The sequence below is a fragment of the Balaenoptera physalus genome (genome assembly GCF_965194825.1).
Source record: "Balaenoptera physalus genome assembly, chromosome: 14".
In the NCBI taxonomy this organism is placed as follows: Eukaryota; Metazoa; Chordata; class Mammalia; order Artiodactyla; family Balaenopteridae; genus Balaenoptera; species Balaenoptera physalus.
The window spans coordinates 8,518,143-8,538,194 of record NC_138893.1 but is presented as its reverse complement, the minus strand read 5'-3'; the positions used below and the strand labels follow the sequence as shown (position 1 = coordinate 8,538,194).

General features: G+C 37.1%; 1 protein-coding gene across 7 annotated transcripts in view; it reads left to right on the top strand.

Moving 5' to 3' along the window:
• RYR2 (ryanodine receptor 2) overlaps positions 1 to 20,052 on the top strand; it is a 732,481-nt gene that overhangs the window by 614,843 nt on the left and 97,586 nt on the right. For 5 of the 7 annotated variants that reach the window (XM_082425485.1, XM_082425482.1, XM_082425483.1 and 2 more), the window contains 8 exons: positions 142 to 234; positions 6,234 to 6,404; positions 7,524 to 7,583; positions 10,211 to 10,345; positions 13,100 to 13,136; positions 13,887 to 13,998; positions 17,109 to 17,205; positions 18,836 to 18,939. In XM_082425485.1, the coding sequence (XP_082281611.1) occupies positions 142 to 234; positions 6,234 to 6,404; positions 7,524 to 7,583; positions 10,211 to 10,345; positions 13,100 to 13,136; positions 13,887 to 13,998; positions 17,109 to 17,205; positions 18,836 to 18,939 (809 nt within the window). Of the gene's footprint in view, positions 1 to 141; positions 235 to 6,233; positions 6,405 to 7,523; positions 7,584 to 10,210; positions 10,346 to 13,099; positions 13,137 to 13,885; positions 13,999 to 17,108; positions 17,206 to 18,835; positions 18,940 to 20,052 lie in introns of all 7 variants that reach the window. The other 2 variants (XM_082425484.1, XM_082425481.1) reach the window with 2 other exon arrangements.

Genomic DNA, 20,052 nt, shown 5'->3' with positions numbered 1-20,052 from the left:
AACTATTTGCTTCCTTTCTTTATAAGTCTTATATATCAAATTACTACTTATCTTTGTAGAAACTTTGCGTTCCTTTGTAACCTCTATTACATGAACTACTTATCTGTGGTTTTAATTGAAACTTCCTTTGGGACTTCTCAGAATTTCAAAAGAGAAGAGCAGAACTTCGTGGTACAGAATGAAATCAACAATATGTCTTTCCTCATTACGGACACCAAGTCAAAGATGTCCAAGGTATTACTATAATCTGTTTTACCTTCTAGAAAATGTCTGAATATCACGTTCATTAGTTGAATTGGTTGATATGTTTTAGATCTTTTGAAGGTTTGTAACTGGAATTTGATGGATTTGATAATATGTTTACTGATTAAACACACATACACACACACAGTTTTAAGGGTACCTGGGACTTAGTGTAATCAGGTGTGGCAAGACATGTAGGCATGGAAATGACCGTCATGGAGGAAGAAGATTTCACTCACAGTTCCCTGGAAACAGAAGGCACAGCGTATAGTGAGGACACATGGGGAGGCACCGGGGTCAGCCATGAGGCGGAGGGAGCAAGGAGAAGATGTGGACAAGAGCCTTTATTATGGTTTCTGTGGAAAGGAGCAGGGGAGGTAGGGAAAGCAGGTTTAGCATTGGCTAGCTTGAATCATTTCAGTGGGCTCTGGGGTGTAGGGACTGTCCCTAGTTGTCTGGTACCCGGCCCTGGGTGATGAGGGCAGGTGGATTGAGATTCAGGTAAAGGAGATGATTGGAGGACAAGGACTCTGAATTGATTGGTTTGTATATGAAAGGCGTGCTTGCAGGCAAGTAATTTTCTATCTCTAGGAATTGACTAACCCTGGGAGGGGCACCCAAAGATCAGCAGGGCCCACGATGTCAAAGCATCAGAATAAAAAGGCATGCTTAATATACACGCGCACTCACAAAATTGCCAATCAGTATAATATACATATAATTAGTCAATAGTATGTATTCATCAGAGGAAATGTATGTACATTTATGTGTGTCAAATAAATACACCGCAAAATAATTAGCTGCATTGTTTAAGAACCACATGGATGAATTCTAAGTTCTCACGTATGAAATGGAAATTTTTGTTTTCTCCATCACTCATGTTGGGGACTGGAGGACCTTTCAAAACACTGAAAAATATGTGCCTTTATCTTTTGAATTACCACTAAATTAGAAAATGAATGTATTAGATGGGGTAAGAAAATGAATGTATTAGATGGGGTAACACACAAAATATGCTACCAAGTGGCCAAAGATGCAAAATAGTGTGGCACTGTGCCCACGGAAATCAGTCTCGACCAACTCAATAAATTATGGGAAGAGAGATGAACCCCAAGAGTCCATCTGACTGGTTTCATTGGCGACCACCAGGACAATAAAATAGCATCACCCTTTACTCTAGTCTTATTCAGAGTTGTAAATGCCATGTATTTGATACTATTACACAGGAACTCAAAGCTAATGCTGGCTGAAGCTTTGCATGACTAGAACAGTTGTCCGACTACCACAGGCTATTACTCTGTGGGTCTGTGCTCTTGAAACACTCATAAAAGATGATAAATTTTCTTTCCTCTGGGCAGACAGTAAGCCTAAAGAGTGAGGAACTGCTCCTTCAGAAGATGCTATACTAAGAGTATATATTTCACAGGGGGATGTTCTGAACTGAAAACTGTTAGTGAATTACCCTGCTTTGTCAGTGTGTTGTCAATTTAGGCCAGTGTGAACAAAGGCATAGAGAGAGGACATAAGAGGTCAGTGTTTTCTTTTGGAGGATGACAATGACTCCAGTGTATTATCAAACTCAAGATAAATTAAAGGTCTTCAGAGCAGAGGTCTGCACACGTCTATACAGACATCCTCTTCCCTGTTTTCCATCATTCTAGTCCAATGATTCTCCAAGCATACACTCAAAGCATTGTACATCCTGTAACCTACACTGAGGCATCTACAACCATTGACATTTCCTCCTATTTTCAGGAAAAAATCAAAAGTAATGGATAGGAGCATCTCAAATTTAATGTCCCCCCCCAAATTTTGTTAACCCTTTTAGTCTTTTACCTATGACTGCTAACACTCTGAGACGAGATGGATCGCAAATAACAGTAATATTGATGAAAAATTTAGAAATCAGCGACTATGCCTTGCTTGTTTGCTTTAGAAATTTTTTTTTGGCCTGCATATGTACTTGACATTTGATATTGTGTAAGTACTATAAACCTTTTTTCCTAGAAAAAATGTTTCTAGTTCAAACAATGGAGTCAAATATACTAACATGTTACATATATTGTTTCACTAAAGTAATCATGATGTGCATGTGTCAACATTTGGACAGATTTGAGAGTCGCTGGTTGGTCATAGCAGTGTCATAACTGCAGTTTTTACCAGTATCATTGAGGTTCTCAGCTGACCACGGATGGCAAGAAGGATTCAGAAGTGGAAGGTAGTCAGGGCATGAGTAAGTTCTCTCCCAAAAAGCTGTATCATTTGGGTCTGGTGTCAAGAATGGATACCAGTAGGGTGGCCAGAGGTCTTACATCTCAAACTGAAATGAACAGAGCGGTGTTCCCTCCTGAAACGCTGAGAGCAGAGAGATGCAGAGAGCTTCAGGGATTTCTGTGACGAGACCTTAAACCATCTGTCTAAGGCGTCACAGCAGCCGATAGAGCCACCCTCCCAGAGTCCTGCAGGAAAAACGAACTCCTTTTGGCCAGAGACTGAGACCAAATGCAAACACCAACCAAAGGACACATTGTCACACATCAGTCTTCAGCCAGTCGCTCGAGCAGGGATAATCACTATTTGTATGGCGTGCCATTTCCCGAATTAGAAGAGTATATAAGTTGGCCAGCAGACCGATTTGGAATAGGAAATCTGGGATAGGGAAGCTCATTTTGACTTAAAGCAAAATATATGTAGCCCAGAGAGAGGCCAGTGCATGTATAATTGGCCATGGTACCCTGGGAGTTCTATTTTTCTTATTTTTTGAGGAACCTCCATGAAGTTCCACAGTGGTTGAACCAGTTGGCATTCCCACCAGCAGTGCACAAGGGTTCCCTTTCCTCCACATTCTCACCAAAACTTGTAATCTCTTGTCTTTTTGATGAATAGGCTCACTTTTATCCTTCATATATCTAAATTTTCATAAATCATTTATGATTCTATGTCTATTTGTGGGGGGGCGTTGTAGGCCATTTTCTTGTAGGAATATTAGAAAATTCTTCCCTTTTTCTTGGTCCTCTATTAAATTTTAGGTTATTTTAGGTGAAATTGTTGGAGCTATATTTGTGGTGCGTGCATGTGTCTGTGTGTGTGAGAGAGAGACAGACAGACACACACACAAATACAGATTGATTTAAGAGAGAGGTCATTTATCCGACTCTCCTCCTTAAATATGCTGTTGACAGAAATAATAAACCATCTGTAATAGGAATAGAAAAGAGTTTTATTTGAGCCAAACTGAGGACTATAAGCCGGGAGACACAGATTCAAGAAGCAATTGAATTATGTTCCGCCGTACTACCAAATGGGGGAGACTTACAAAGGCAAACACTGCAAAGTTACATAAGTTATTTGTCAAAAATTATGACTGGACCTGGCAAGAAGTAAGTGTGCTTGTTAAGTAAGGATTGGTTGGGGTCCAATATAGTTGCATAGTTACCAAGGAGATCTTGAGACTACAACGCTGCAGCTGGCAGCTGCTAGCAGATGTTGTTTTGAGAATGGCTGGTGGTGTCCTTGAGACTGGTACAGTTCAGAAAATTCAAGTTCTCTGTGATGCAGGATCGTGTCTCAGACCACATTCACAGTGGCCACTGAGCTCCATTTTGGATGTCTGAACCACAGTTACTCTATTTTAATTTTTTAAATGCATTTGTTTCTTCAGTGGTTAAAGCAGATGCACAATGCATGTTTGATGGGTCACGAAACAGGCTGTTCTAATTAGCGTAAAATTTAAGTTAAATCATGTGTAAGCCAGAATGACTTTCCCAGACCTCAATATGTGAAAATTTCTTCCTTCAGTGCCTACATATTGACCATGTTGTTGTGTATTCATATCTGATTCAAACGTTAGGATTGAAAATGAACTATGCAAATTCAGTAGTTTTAGCGGTTCTGTTCAAATTATTGAACAGCTCCTATGAGTAAGGCACAGTGCTTGGTTCTGCATATACAAAAAGGAACAAAATAGGTTTGGCCACTTCCCTAATGGAGCTCCATAGTCTGGGGAGGAAATCGGCACTGAACAAGGAAAAACCAGCCCTTATAGATGTACATGAAGATATTTGATTGCTCGTATATTTAATTTCTTTATACCAACAGTGGACTATGTCACGCATAAAAGTCCAAAGATTTATTGACTGTTCTTTTCAGTTTACAGATTTCCTATGGTATAGAAAGCAAGATGATATTTTGAGCAAAAGTAGGAATTAATTTATCTAGCACTTCTCAAAACTGAGCAGTGTAGAGTTGCCTTTAGTGTTGATTTAAATTATTTTTATTATAAGGTTGCTTAAATATTTATAAAGATCAAGCCAGGTATAAGCTCCTTCTACTTTTACAACAGTAAAACCAAAAGACCTTTACAAGTTAAAATCAAAGAAAACTTCAGCACCAGTAAAATTTAGACTTTAATGTATTGAGTAATATTGTTTTGCAAAAACTAAATTACCAGTATTGGGTAGAAATATGTTTGCATAATTTATATCAATTTCCTTAATTTTTAGGATGGTGGTTCCTCATTTGGGTAATTATTTTTATCAGTGTGGTTAGGTTTCCTTTTAGCAAAGAGCTCATGTAAAACCACTGATTCATTATTTTTATGGGTTAATCAGTTTAATAGTACAAATAATTACTCACTGTGCTTTTTCTACTAAACTTACTGAGAGTACTCTCTTCCAAATTGGTACAGATAAAAGTGGGATCCACACAATAAGTACATCTCTTTGGAAAGTGAATATGATTCTTATTACTGTGGTTCAGATATCATAGGTTCGATATAGCAATATATACTATATATGTAATAATATAATACATTATATAATATATATTATATTATTAACATATCAGCTACCATTGCCATATGATTTCAGATGTTTCAGTACTTTCACTTTGCAAAAAACTTCTTTCATTATCATGTTGTGATATATTTTGCCTTCTTTTGGGGAAGGCAAATCATTTGTATATTAAATGATCTTCTGAATTTCTCAGCCCAAAACTGTTACAATATATCATTATCATAAAACTATCTTCAATGTTTGATTTATTACTACAAAGAAATTTAACATGCACAAAGAAGTGGATATGGGACAGCTGTTTTCATTTTAACATTAGAACATGTCCTCTTAATAGAAAGAAGAATACTCACTACCCAGTGAAAATTAGACTCTGTCATTGGAGGTGACCCTGGCACAAGCATAGTTTTCAACAAAATCACTACAGAACCCTGAAGTATCATGGCTGTTCTCAGTTGTAAACAGGTTATCCAGAGATAATCCTGAATATTTATGTAACACTGATTAGTATATTACATCTACATTAAGGCCCTGGGGAGACGAGTGTTCAGCCTGTATAAAAGGCAAATATATGAGAGTTTTATATATGCCGTGTGTGTGTGTGTGTGTGTGTGTGTGTGTGTGTGTGTGTGTTGCAAAGCAAGCATTTGTCAAAGCAGAAACCATTTATTCTTAATCTTTTTTTTCCTGTTAACCACCAAAAATCATAAAACATACAATATCTGAAATTACCATGGATTTTTCATGCATCCATATGCCTCTCTAAAATTACAATGTGCATTTTCCTTCTAAAATTATATAGAGGGACTTCCCTGGCAGTCCAGAGGTTAGGACTCGGCGCTTCCACTGCCGGGGGCCCGGGTTCAATCCCTGGTCAGGAAACATGATGTGGCCAGATAAACAACAACAACAAAAAAGAAACAAAAAAATAAATAAACCTTTTTTCTTTAAAAAAAAGAAAAAAAGATTATATAGAAATGCCCACCAGTAAATTCTAGTGATTTGGGAATCTGAGAGTAGGACTTAAAATCAGCAAGAGATGCTGAGAAGAAAAGAGAAAGGGCATCCTCAATAGGATTCCTAAACAGTAGGGACCAGCGGGAAACGAGGAAGGTGAAACTACAGGCAAGTTAGAAAAGGCTCATAGTCCTATGAGACAAGAAGTCATTGCAGATTCCAACACTTACCTTTGTTCTGTAGGCAGCTGTTTCTGATCAGGAACGGAAGAAAATGAAGCGCAAAGGAGACCGGTATTCCATGCAGACCTCTCTTATCGTGGCAGCTCTGAAGCGATTACTGCCCATTGGCTTGAACATCTGTGCCCCTGGGGACCAGGAGCTCATTGCTCTGGCCAAAAATCGATTTAGTCTGGTAAGGCTCCTGTTCCTACCAGCGGGAATGATCATGTAACCTCCAGGTGCTCATGTGTTTGGATTCCTTCGTCTCACTGCTCTATGTCAATATTTCATTTGCATTGAATGCTTTTATTAAGCAATTATTCTGCACAGGCCCTAGGACTCAGACACGAAGACTGCCTAATATTTTTTTTGGAGGCTGTTTTTATTTCTAAATTACGTTAATCACCCCCAGGGCATATTCAGAAACCAAATAGAAAAGATGGCAACAAGTCACTGGTAGTGGAAAAAAATGGATTTCATATGAAATCCTATATCAAATTTGTGATGAGAGGTATCTGCAGATTTATGAAGGGTGATTTTGAATGTGAGATGCATAATGTATTGTGCTGATCGTCGCTAGATACGAATTTGACTTTTGAATCAGCAGCTTTTCTCCTTTGTGAGCATCAAGATTGAAGTTCTCAAGATTTCTTGATGGTCTCTGGTTTTCCTCTTCATGGTTACACAGAGAGGATGCAAGTTTTCAAAAATATACATTGGGGTTGCTGTCTTTTATTCACGTAAATTGGAGGACATGTTCTCCCTCCCATGTTCCTACACTGAAGCACCTCTCTGCATATCCAGAGTTTGAGACCCTACCATGAGCAAATTGAAGGGAGATTGTAGGAAAGGGAGCTGCAGAGATGCAGACCCATTGGCCTTTGTCTAATATTTGCTTCTCAGGATATGCTCCTTATTATTACTGGATCCTTGGGGATGTTATTGGGTGCTAAAATGACTTCATGGAGATTTCAGAGAATGCTGGAGACATACTTCTGTTTGAACCCAAGGGAACATGCTTCTGCCCTACTTCTTGTGAACTGGAAATTCAGTTGTCTTGAGTCTAGGGCACTTTCACTGGAGTTAAATTAGGTGGTTGTCTTGTTTCAAGTCACAGCAATATCAAAAAAATTATGTGAGCGATAAGCCCCAGATATTAATTATCTGAGCGATTTAATACATTTGTTGCATGTATTAAATCCTATAAAGACGTTTGTTCAAACATATACTATTTCAAGAGGTTTATTTCTAATGGCTTGTGACAGTCGATGCATTATAAGACTTCATTTAGGTAACATTTATTTCTTGACAGAAAGACACTGAGGATGAAGTTCGAGATATAATCCGCAGTAATATTCACTTACAAGGCAAGGTAAGCCCAATATTATTAGAAAACACACTTAGCACCTGTAAACTAGTTAATCTCTCTTTAGAAGAGTACTACAAATAATGTTACTTTAACAAGTAAGGTAGTGAAAATATATCATCTTAATCAGTCATTATCCTGCTTGCAAATCCTTTTGTATTAAGGACTCTCAAGATAACAAATGATGTATTTTTAAAGTAGATCATCAGAGATTGTCAAACTTTGAAAAAAGGTGTCGCCAGTTGAAATAAAGGTTGGGAATTTCCTTCATATAGCTGAGTTGGAGGACCTTTGGGACATGGAGACGGGTGTCTATGAAAATTTGATATTTTACACCTAGTACTCAGAAATTAAATAAGTGTATTTGAGTCATTAGTACATACGAGATAGCAAGAATTAATGTAATAGCAAAGCCAGTGTACATTTAGAAGAGAATCATGAATGGAAACCAAGATAAGACATACTTTCTAATGGTGGGTAAAAAATTTGCTCAAAGTAGTTTTTGTAGTCCAAGCATTTACCATTATTTGGAAATGTTTTCATAGTAGTGGATAAACTGTTCATTTGTTTACAGGACCTGTTATGTAATATGAGAAGTCTATCAATTTATTATTTTGACTCAACTCTTTGCTTCTATTCAGATGTCCCTTCTGAGGATTTTTTTTTTTAATTGTGAAAATGTCCAAATGTCAAAAACTAGTGGCTATAGTATAATGTATCCCTTACTGGGTATTAAAATGTTTCTTTCCAAAGATCCAAACCATATTCATTTTCTTTTAACACTTCGGAATATAATATGATAAAGGTGCAACATGCTTTTACAGTACTCACAATGCACAAATATTATTTAGAGCAAATTTCATGTGTACTTTGTTGTGTACTCAATTATCCATTGAATTTTAGCTTTAACAGAGTAGGAGATTAATTCCTATAAGAGCATGATCTCTTTGCAGATAGCAAAAACATTTTGAACAGTATTCAAAATGTTCATAAAGGCTCCAGTTGAACCTCAATTTTATACTACATGCATGGGCATTTGAGGCAATCACGTGCCCCTGAAAAGACCTCGGGAGCCCCAGGGAATTCGAGACCACACTTTGAGAACCATGGTCCCACATAGAGACAGAAAGTATTCACTACCTCTTAAGAAGGGGTTTATACCACTCTCAGGAAACAGTCAAATAAAAGTTATGTCTTGGATAAGCAGGAGGAAATTCTTCCGTTATATTCTAGAGGTTACTTGTAGGGATGCTTTGGACAATGTATGCTGTGTATTGAGTCAGGAGGAACAAGAAGAGCTGAAAAGGATGCATATTTATAATCAATATTTCACCTCCAAACGAATGAAACTTGAAAATAAAGGCATAATGAATACTTATTCTTTGTGACATTTCATTCTATATTTTTTATGCCAGGCATAAAAATAGGCCCCAAGGCCCCAATGTATATAAAAATAGGCCCCAAGGCCCCAGTGTATATAAAAATAGGCCCCAAGGCCCTCGTGTATATACAGACTTGCAAGCAATGAGTTCTTTTGCTCCCAGCTCCTTCTTGAATACATTGTCTTGAAATTGTAAGACTGGTAATCCTGAGGACAAGAGGGAGTGATTATATATTAGAAAGAATAATATCTAGAGGTACCAGAGTCCTCAGATGAAAAAAGTATATGGAGGAAAGCATTTTGTTTTATCAGAAGACAAATGGTGTTGACAAGTCATTCAGTGCACAAAGCTCTATCTCTGTTTGCCTCTAAGATGAAAGGTATTTTTAACATTTCAAACTACACTTTCTCAGGCTAGGAGTTGTGAAGTTTTAGATGTTGTTCATTTACTTCTGCTTCATTGCACTCCGTCTCCCATTTTTAAAGGAAATATTTAGTGGGAGGAGAAACATATGAGTATTGCTGTGCCCATTTTTAATGACATAGTTAATCTAAATTATTTCTTTCAAGTGCTGTATCCCTGGAAAGATGCTTGTATTTGTCAGTTTCTATGGTTTAAAATAATATTTCTTAAAAACATTCAGAATCCCGTTGTATCTTTCACTCAGGAAATTTGACAGTATTAAAAAGTAGAGTCTGTAGATTGGTTTATTGTAAGAATGTGATTTTGTAGGCCTTCGTTGCTTTATATTAATTGATATCTTTGTTTCAGTGAGACTGAGCTCTGTTGTAGAATCCTTGTATTTATAGATAAATGTGATCCTATATCATTGCCTCTAAAGTAAATATGTGAACCTCTCAGTGTTTGACTGTGAAAGGAAAAGAGAAAGATAAAAGATCGCTTTGCCTGTTTCCTTTCCCTGACCATCTCCAGCTCATCCTTAAATCCTAGTTGAAACTTCACTTGTTTAGGGAAATCTTCCCAACCACCAACAGATTAGGTTAAATCTCCAGGTACCTTGTATTTCTTTCTAGTAGCCCTTGTCACAACTGTCAATGTTTGTTTGATGTCTGCCTTCCTCACCAGATGATAAATTTCATGAGTACAAGGTACTTAACTTCTCTGTCTTGATCTCTGCGTCATGTTTTCACCCTGTGCTATGCTCAATAAATAGCTATAGATTGACTCTTCAGAAGTGGGTCTTCCCCTCTTTACACTGTAGTTTTTGAACATTTTTCTTTTTTTCTGCAGGTGGAGGATCCTGCTATTAGATGGCAGATGGCTCTTTACAAAGATTTACCCAACAGGACAGAAGACACTTCAGATCCTGAGAAGACAGTGGAAAGGGTCTTGGATATAGCAAATGTGCTTTTTCATCTTGAACAGGTTAGATTTTGTGCTGATTCAATCACATTTGCCTTAACCATAAAAAATATTTTTTTAAAGGATGTGTGTTAACTTGTTAACTGTGGGCCAGAAAACATATATGTCCAGCATGTTCATTACCAAGAATCTATGACTTGGGAGTCCTTAGTATCTAATCAGCAGCATTTCCAAGCTTGTAATTTTTGTAACCATCGATAATTAATGTATTTGGGGAGATCAAGGCCTCTGTTTTATAGTCTTTTTCAAAATATTTCGAAAATTAAACAGATAATTAAAATTATATAATTAATTTTCAGCCATTCTAACAAAAATTTCAGGAGTTACACCTGATTTCAAATGTTTTATAACTGTATTATTTTTCTGTTGCTGCTCATAAAAACATGTTTGAGATACTATCTTTCCCTGGTCTGATATTTGAATGTTGAATTTAAGGTCACTTGTTTAACCTTTCCTTTTAATATTTTTGAGCTAATTTTTCTCAAGTTCAGCAATATGTTACATTTAGAGAAGAGCAGTGCGTTGGTATTAAAGCCATGTGAGAATAATGTTTTTATATCATTTTTCAGTTGTATTCTATTTTAAGCTACAAAGCTTCCTGTGTATTTGACTTTCTTATTTATTACCTTTGCTCAAGAATTCCCAAACCAATAGTATCTGAAATGTCATCAATCGGTGGATTGTATTTTTGTGTAAGGGATCTTCTGGCTTAGGTAAAATATCTGCAACACAGAGACAGTCTCTGTTTCTCACGAGGTCCATTCAGCAAAATAACACCAGACTGATGGTGCTCAGTGTAAACCCAAGAGTGTGCTCTGTCCCTGGGTCTCCATGACAAGACCTACCTGACATGGAGGGGCGGTTATTTTACACTGAACATAAAATAATGAAATGCCCCATGTCACCTCAGGATGTTGTCATCTGAATGTTTTGCAGCACTTACTAGCATAGCAATAATAAATGTGTTTCTTTGATTCCTATTTCATATTATCTGATGACCTCCTGTCACTGCCCTTGGCCAGTTAAATAACCGAAGGGTATATCTAATGTAGCATCCTCTTAATTTCCTTCTTGCTTACTCAGATGCCCCCCAAATGCTAATAACTTCTCCAGTGCCATGCAATTTATCACTACACCTGATGAGATTAAGCTAGGATGCTCTTACACCATATGGCTATCGATATGTATTTACATTATGTAATGCCATAATATTAATAATATAATATGATGATAAAGTATTATTTAGGCAACTTAACGGTCCCCTAAATATTTTCATGAAATATTAAATAAATGTAAATGATCATCCATCAGCAGATGACAAGATTTGAGGTAATGAAATGTTAAGTGATATATAAAGTCATAGAGTTGTGTTTCCAGAAGTATATACATATTTAGGAAGATTACTCAATGATAATTAAATGGCTCCTAGAGGACCACTTCTGACAGCATTACTCTACCATGAGTTTTTAATTCTTCCTGGTTTTCATGCACGTATCTGGATTTGCTTGAATGACTTTTAGATACATTAAATGAAGTTTATTGAACCCTGTTTTATTATAGTCATATGTTATATACTCATAAGTACATATGATCATAATGAATGATGTTATTTGTAAAGTGGTGAGATTCATTTTACTGAGCAGCTGTTTATCCCGTGAACAGTTATTGCATGCACTACCATATGGCAGCATTGTACTCTGCTGGGGACTGAATTCTGTCCCTCTACTCAAGTGGCTTGTGCTCTAGTAGAGTATATGGCCACATAGATAAATATGTAGTGATTTAGATGTGCCAGGATACAAAGTGTACTGAAGAGAGAGTAAGAGGAACCCAGACTTACTCTAGCCATGATGAGGGTGATTCCTGTGTAAACCTTAAAGAAGTAGGAAGTATCTAGGAAAAGGTAAGAGGGTCAGATCTTCATGGCCAAGTATTCTCCAAAATGTTAAGAATATGAGTAAAAAGAACTCATCAGTTATCAAAGAATAGAAAAGAGTGGAAGATATCTGTGTGCAGAATTCATGCCTTTAATACCTCTATTCTAATGTTAATTTGTGAGTCATAGAATAGTTTGCAAAGAATATTTTCATTTGCCACACTCGGTGTAAAAATAGTGGGTGCAGAGGAAAGACTTCATTTGGCTCAAGGGTCAGCGACCTTTGCAATTGAACATTTTGTACTGTACATCTGGTCATTTTTCTTAGGACAGTAAGCTGTCTCCTTGGAATTTTCTAATACTCAAACTCCAGACAGGCTAACACAGCAGCAAACCCAGGTGTTCAAACAGTTACAAGACACATCTTGATGTTCACCTTTGGATCACAGATCTTAACAACGTCTAGTTACTTGATTTATAGGAAAATTCACTATTTAAGGTCTTTCCTTGTTAATTATGTTTGTTGACTGTCACCCATGTTGATCAGAATGCCATATGCTAGGTGAATAATACTACCCTTGATTCTGTTTTCACCTGCAGTGTCTCAACAATGTTTTGTTTTGCTTAATATAACCAAGAAGAAAATTGAACTGGATAATTATAATAAAGTGTTTATTGATCCTATAGAAGGAAGAAGATCACAGAAATAAGTGCTTTCAAATTATACAAATTGCTTTGTTAAAATTTCCAAACCACTGTAATCCAAACATTCTTAATGTTTTCTTCAGGCATTATTACATTCATATGTTGACCCTTTACTGCAAAGGATAATAAATTTAGTTTTACTTTTTTAGCTAATGTAACATTTTTATTTCTTCCAGAAATCTACATGTATGCGCCGGAGATATTACAGTCCGGGAAGTACAGTGTTCAATTGCCTAGAAATCACTAATTAATGTAGAATTCTATGCTGGGATTTTTTTTCTCTCTAATACTTACAACTAATCTCTTTTTCTTCTTGAAATTCCAGACACCATTAGCTAAACACATAGCTTGCTTGCATCATTTACTGCAACTTTTGAATTCTCATTTGTCCCTATCTAACAAAGTAATTATATATTTTAACATTTTTGCAAAATTAAATTCTTTTACTCACTCCTACTAATGTGTTCACAAAGACTTGTCATCTCTCCATCCTGTGTTATGTTAAGGAACAGTGGACTTTTCATTAGAATTTTCTTTAACTGCCTCTATTTATGTTTACTGTTGTAGCGCTTATGATAAAATTCGTGGAAATGGATAAATAAATAAGAATAGGTTGTTTTGCGTAGGCAAAAACTATGTTTTTGGCACCATAACCGAATTCTGAAAACGATACAAAATTGTTTTATATAGAATAGTTTCCTATTTCTTTGATTTTTAAAGATGACAGCTTCTAAAGTACACAGTGTTGGGAAGATATTGTATTTTTACTAAGGAAAATATTTAACATTTGAAACTATTTCACATTTAGCATTGGGTAACTTTGAGGACATGGGTTTTCCCATAATAATTGTAAGGTACTTTTGGAATTGAAATCCTAAAAGTTCTTAGCTAAAAGATGCAGCTGTATTTTTGGGGGCCTTTGGGGGGTTAAATACGTGTGTCTTTGTGTTGTTCTACCTCAGGTCGAGCATCCTCAGAGATCGAAAAAGGCCGTGTGGCACAAACTGCTCTCTAAGCAGAGGAAACGGGCAGTGGTTGCCTGCTTTCGGATGGCTCCTTTATATAATCTGCCAAGGTCAGAATTTCTTTAATGTTTAAAATGGATTAAAGTTACTCTTCCCCTAACAAGTGATAAGAGGCATCTACCTTAACGCGAGTACAGTAGTCCAAGAGAAGGATGGACAAGATTTATTGGCTCTTCTGTGTAATACTTGACTTTGTTTTCCTTTGTTGGGTATTCTCATTGGTCTGTAAGAGATCATTATTAAATGACGTTTATTTTTTATTGAAGTATAGTTGTGTTAGTTTCAGGTGTTTCAAGTGATTCAGTTATACGTATATAAAAATCTATTCTTTTTCAGATTCTTTTATAGGTTATTACAAAATATTGCATAGAGTTAGTTCCCTGTGCTATACAGTAGGTCTTGTTGTTTATTTTATATATAGTAGTGTGTGTATGTTAATCCCACACTCCTAATTTATCCCTCCCCACCCTTTACCCTTTGGTAACCATAAGTTTGTTTTCTATTACTTTTAAATATTCAGGAGGATCTGCTCACATATGTGAGGCAGGATAGAGTAATTAGGAACTCAGTCCTGGGGGGTCAGACTGCCTTGATTTGAATCCTGACCTCACAGCTTATGGATACATGACCTTGGTCAAGGTTCTTACCTGACTTTGTTATAGTTTTCTCAGCTGTACCGTAAAATTTGCCTCATAGAGTTGTTCAGGTTATTTAATGGGTCGAAGTATACACAGTGCTTAGAACTGAACGTAACACGAGCAGTGTTAATGGTTGTTTATTATTTTTGTGATTATTTAGCCTTTGGGGAAAAGAGCTGATATGGAACTAACTTATGGGAATAATGTAAACACGTTTGACAGACCCATCAACCTTCTCCTAGAGATACAGCAGATATACTTGTTAAGAGAAAAGTAACCCGTGGCATTGAAGTCTAGCCCAGGGTACCATTTCAGCCTTCTTGTGATTCTCCTGAGAAACTGTGCTGTTTCCCACTCTGAGCTTTATAGAAGTGGCATCATCCGCATGTCTGTTAAACAAGGCTCAGCTCAGCTGCATCTCTTTTTTGGACCATCTCTGACTAAGCCATGCCCTTCTACTTCTTCCAAGTTGAAAATGCTTCCTCCTATTTGTTTCTAGGGCACTTTTAAATACCTCTCGTTGTGGGCACTTTCCTATAGTATTGGGGCTGTTTGTCTCTCTGATTCAGACTTTGAGATCCTTTAGAGCTATGTTCAATTTCGTATCTTCAGCACCTAGAGCACTGACTTTCAGTAAGTGTTTGAATGAATAACGTAACTTGGGGAGTAAAAAAAAAAAAAGACAAAAACGTAACTCCTCCCTGCCTCCCGCCACTAACAAAGCAAAACAAACAAAACTTTTCCTTTTCACTAAGGCCGGTAAATTCCTTGCCATCTCGTCAATCACTAATTTCAGTTCCTTCTCAAACCACGTGCTGCTTCTAAATTCTCTGACTCAATTATGGTGTCACAGTTTAGTCAAATAGAACATTGACCTTGAATTCATATTCTTATTTCTTTTCTGGTTCCTCCTGTACAGACATTTTCCAAGTTTCATCAAGTTTTTCTTTTCTTTTTTTTTTTTTTACAACTCTATTGGATTATAATTGCTTTACAATGTTGTGTTAGTTTCTGCTGTGCAACAAAGTGAATCAGCTATATGTATACATATATCCCCATGTCCCCTCCCTCTTGAGCCTCCCTCCCACTCTCCCTATCCCACCCCTCTAGGTGGACACAAAGCACCGAGCTGATCTCCCTGTGCTATGCGGCTGCTTCCCACTAGCTACCTATTTTACATTTGGTAATGTATATATGTCCATGCCACTCTCTCACTTCGTCCCAGCTTACCCTTCCCCCTCCCCGTGTCCTCCAGTCCATTGTCTACGTCTACATCTTTATTCCTGTCCTGCCCCTAGGTTCATCAGTATCGTTTTTTTAGATTCTATGTATATGTGTTAGCATACGGTATTCAACTTTTCCTTTGAACCGTTTCACATCACCATCCTTCCCTTCAAGGCCACCTCTTCAACTCCCTTTATTGACTCACATCATGTTGATGACAGCAGATTCCAAGCTAGTTTCTACGATGTCACGGAGTCTGCCGTTCCACTCTCTCGGACGTAACATATTCAAAATTGTATCCCTTATTCCAGTGGTTCTCAGACCTGGTGCTTTTAGGAAGCACACTCAGATTCGCTTGAGAAATATCCAAGCCTCAACCTGTTGAATCAGAATATCTGAGGGCTTAGCATGTGTACTGTTGAAAAGCTCCACAGGGGATTCTGATGTGCCAGTAAGGTTGAGCCTCTTTCGTACAAGAATTTATGGTGAGTTCTGGCCGTTCCAGCTGTGTTGACAGTTCTTCTCCCTGGATTTCAAGGCCCTTCATAAACCTGTCTACCTTTACGTCTCATGATTCCTTAGCCCGCCTTTGATACTGTTAGGCTCAGCATTCCATCCTACAATGGCACCAGCTCATTTTAACACGTCTGGTATTCTCTTATGATGTTCCCTTATTGACGTGATTTTCTTAGAGTGGAACCTTAGCCATAAATCTCATCAATTTCATGATGAGTTTACTTATGGTTTTAGTCTTCACTGGTCTTCTTTAATTCATAGGCAACCATTTATCATCAGTATTCTAGGATTTAATCTTTGGATATATACTCTCATAAAGTTCCCTTAATACATTTAGTTTTGTAATCCTCAGGGTCTGTATCTAATGTTAACAGGAACACTGAATAATTCCAGAACATCGTTTATCCAGAGCCACTTTATGTCATAAGAGCTACCATGTAATGAGCATCTATCCAACGTGCTTTACATTCTTTATCTCAGTTTGAGTCTCACAAAACTGACACGTAGATGGGGTTATCCTAGTTTTATAAATGAGAGAACTGAAAGTCGACGAAGTTGGATAACTTGACCAATGTTACAAAACTTAGAAATAACTAAATCCATGTCAGTGTGTGATCTGAGAAACCTTTCTCTATCCTCTGTGATGTCTTGCTCTTCAGTTTAGAGTGGGAAGTTTATTTTTATTTTATTCTTTTAGTGCACAGATAATCCAGTGATAAAGCGCTACTGAATACCTTTTCACTTTAATTAAAAATAACTTTGAAATTGTGCTTACCTTTTAGGCATCGGGCTGTCAATCTCTTTCTTCAGGGATATGAAAAATCTTGGATTGAGACAGAAGAACATTACTTTGAAGATAAACTGATAGAAGATTTAGCGGTACATTTTTAATGGGGTTAGAAGATGAAAGAAAGTCTGGGCTTGGTGGAATAACATTGGTGTGAGCCACTTATCTTGTAACATTGAAGAGAAAACATCATTGCAGTGTATGGGCCTTAGGAAACTTTATTCTCGATTGTTATTGCATGCAGTGTTTAGGGAAAATTTCACTCTTCTTATTTCAAAGAGATCTCATCAGCATCGAGCAATTCAGAATTTAACTAAACTTTGACTCTATTATTCTTTTAAAGTCTTCCTCAAAGCAACTTCAGACACCTCAGAGCCACGATATTACTATAAAAGCTGAACCATAAAGAATTATTCACCAAAACTAAGTTAAAGGTTGACAAAAGCCAATGAAAAGTAGCTGGTTGTTAAACATATACAGGGCAGAGAATGATAGATTGGGTACAGGAAGAGCAGGAAGTCATGGTAAATATAGTATAAATGGCAAGTAGAATTTTTCAGTCCAGCCATGCTGATAAGGAGGCTTTGTTACTGAGAGTGCTTCACTCAGGGGAGCCATTGTCTTAATTTTTTATGAGCTGTGGACCTATTTAAAAATCTGACCAAGAACCATCTTAGGAAAATTTATAAGCATACAGTCCTGCAGAATTTTGCACACTAGTTAGAGGCTTTATGATTCCCAAGTTAAAGACCTCTTGTCTAAAAGTTTCGTTTTGTTTTGTTTAACTCACAAATTATCAAGGAACATAAAGGATAAACTAATCCAGTTCATAAAACCTTAACCCTGATTACCCCCTTATATTTTAAATGAATTTCATTTGTCTTTAAAATCAAAACCTGTAGAATATTAGAATATTCAACCTTGTAGAAATTTACACAGTACCTGCAACACTAAGCCTTAAATCCAAGAAAGAACATCATTTATGTAGAGAGAATATCAGTCTGAATGGGTAATTCTTATAGAGATATAAAATTCATTAAATCATTCAACAAACGGGATTAATTAATTCTACAGTCAGTAAAAATGCTTCATAATTTTCCTCATGGTACATGTTCTATCCAATAGAATGAAATTACTTTTTTAAGTTTTAAAAGTAACTGAAAATGAGAAAAAATAATGTGTAAGTGGTTCAGACATTAACTCATTCAGCATTCTTTGCCTTTCTCTGTCTATGTAGGCAACAAAAACGTTTCATTTGATAATCAGTTTGCCTTGCTACATGAACTCCATTTTTATACTTGGAGTGACATAGCATTTTATTGCAATTCTTTGTAAATTGAGCCCTCCCTAAAGCTGAAATCCATGTAGCAGGTACACTTTTCAGTTAGTTATGAATCTGCTTATAAGAATAGCATTCAGAATTTTTAAATGATGCAAGTCATCCTTGCCCATAGTGCTTTTTGGTCCCATTATTAAATAGCTTTTTTTTTTTTAAAGCTTCATACTTTTGCGTCAGTAATATAACACACACACACACACACACACACACACACACGTGCATACACGTGCAGGTACAATGCATATAACACAGGCACACTCACGCACCACAATAGGAAGAGAAAGACTTCTTTTTATTTGTTGTTCCGAGCCTTCATAGTGCTCCTGGGTCTGGGTGAACATTTCACCTAAATGTGAAATTTTATCAATTTGACTTTTGTGTAGAAACCTGGAGCAGAACCTCCGGAAGAAGATGAAAGCACTAAGCGGGTTGATCCTCTCCACCAGCTGATCCTTCTGTTTAGTCGAACGGCTTTAACGGAGAAATGGTATGGTTGGGAGGGTTCACACGAGACATAGGAAGAACAGATAGAAACCCATGTCCGAGTGTTCTGTCCGTCACGTGTTCATGTCTCAATTTCATCTTGCTCTTGGGAGGAGAGAGAAGTGTTCAAAGATAGGACCAGTCTGGCATACACCACGAACCAACGCTCACACAACTTCAGGCTTTAATAGCTACCTGTCAGATATTTACTTAGCTCTCATTTTTCTTAACAACATTGTAATTAGCTGGTTGACTTGATTCTGAATCTTCTTATAAAATGCTTTTTCTGTTGATCACAAACAGGCTTTGGAAAATAAAAGAGCCCAAAGCAAATTTCAGTAGCAAAAATGTTTGGAGACCCCTGGTGACCCCAAATTTCCTGGATAGATTCTGTCTCCATTCAGCAGTAAGTCTTAGGAAACTTGAGGAGGTGGGTGAGCCATCCTGTCAGTGGAAGGTTTCTTTGAGATCTATTTTATGGGCATTCTCCATTTTTCTTGGTTCCTACAGTCTTGGTCATATGAATTCACTGAAACCACAAAGGGCAAACCTCTATGGAGTTAAACAAGAAATGCACTCATAAGCCCAGTAATCAAAATGTGCTCAGTATCTGCTCATTACAGGGGCACCGCATAGGCTGATTCTGTAGATGAGCCATGGCGGAGGTTCTAAAACCTTTACCTGCTTCCCTGCCATGGGAGAGAAAGCCTACTTTGCCCCAGGCCCCCCTCATCCTCTGCAGAGAATTTAATTATCAGTCCATATCCACATGAGTCTTAAAGAGTTCATCTGACCTCTATGCATGTCGTAATAATGTACATTTCTCCCTCTTAGCTAATGTGATCCATCCTTCTCTCACGATTTCTCTCTCTTTCTCTTATTATTTCCTAACTAACAAAATCATCTCATCCCTAAGCATAGAGCAGCTCCCTGTCTGGCATTGTCAGGTAATGAGGTATTTCTCATAAGTGGATTTTTCTGATGGCTATAAGTTTAAAACTGCTAAAATAACTTTGCAAAACGTCAGGTATTTTTTTTTTTTTCCGTCAGGTATTTTTTGATGGAAGCCTTTCTTCAATGAATTAGTGGTTTCCATAATTTTTCAAAAGAGGATAGT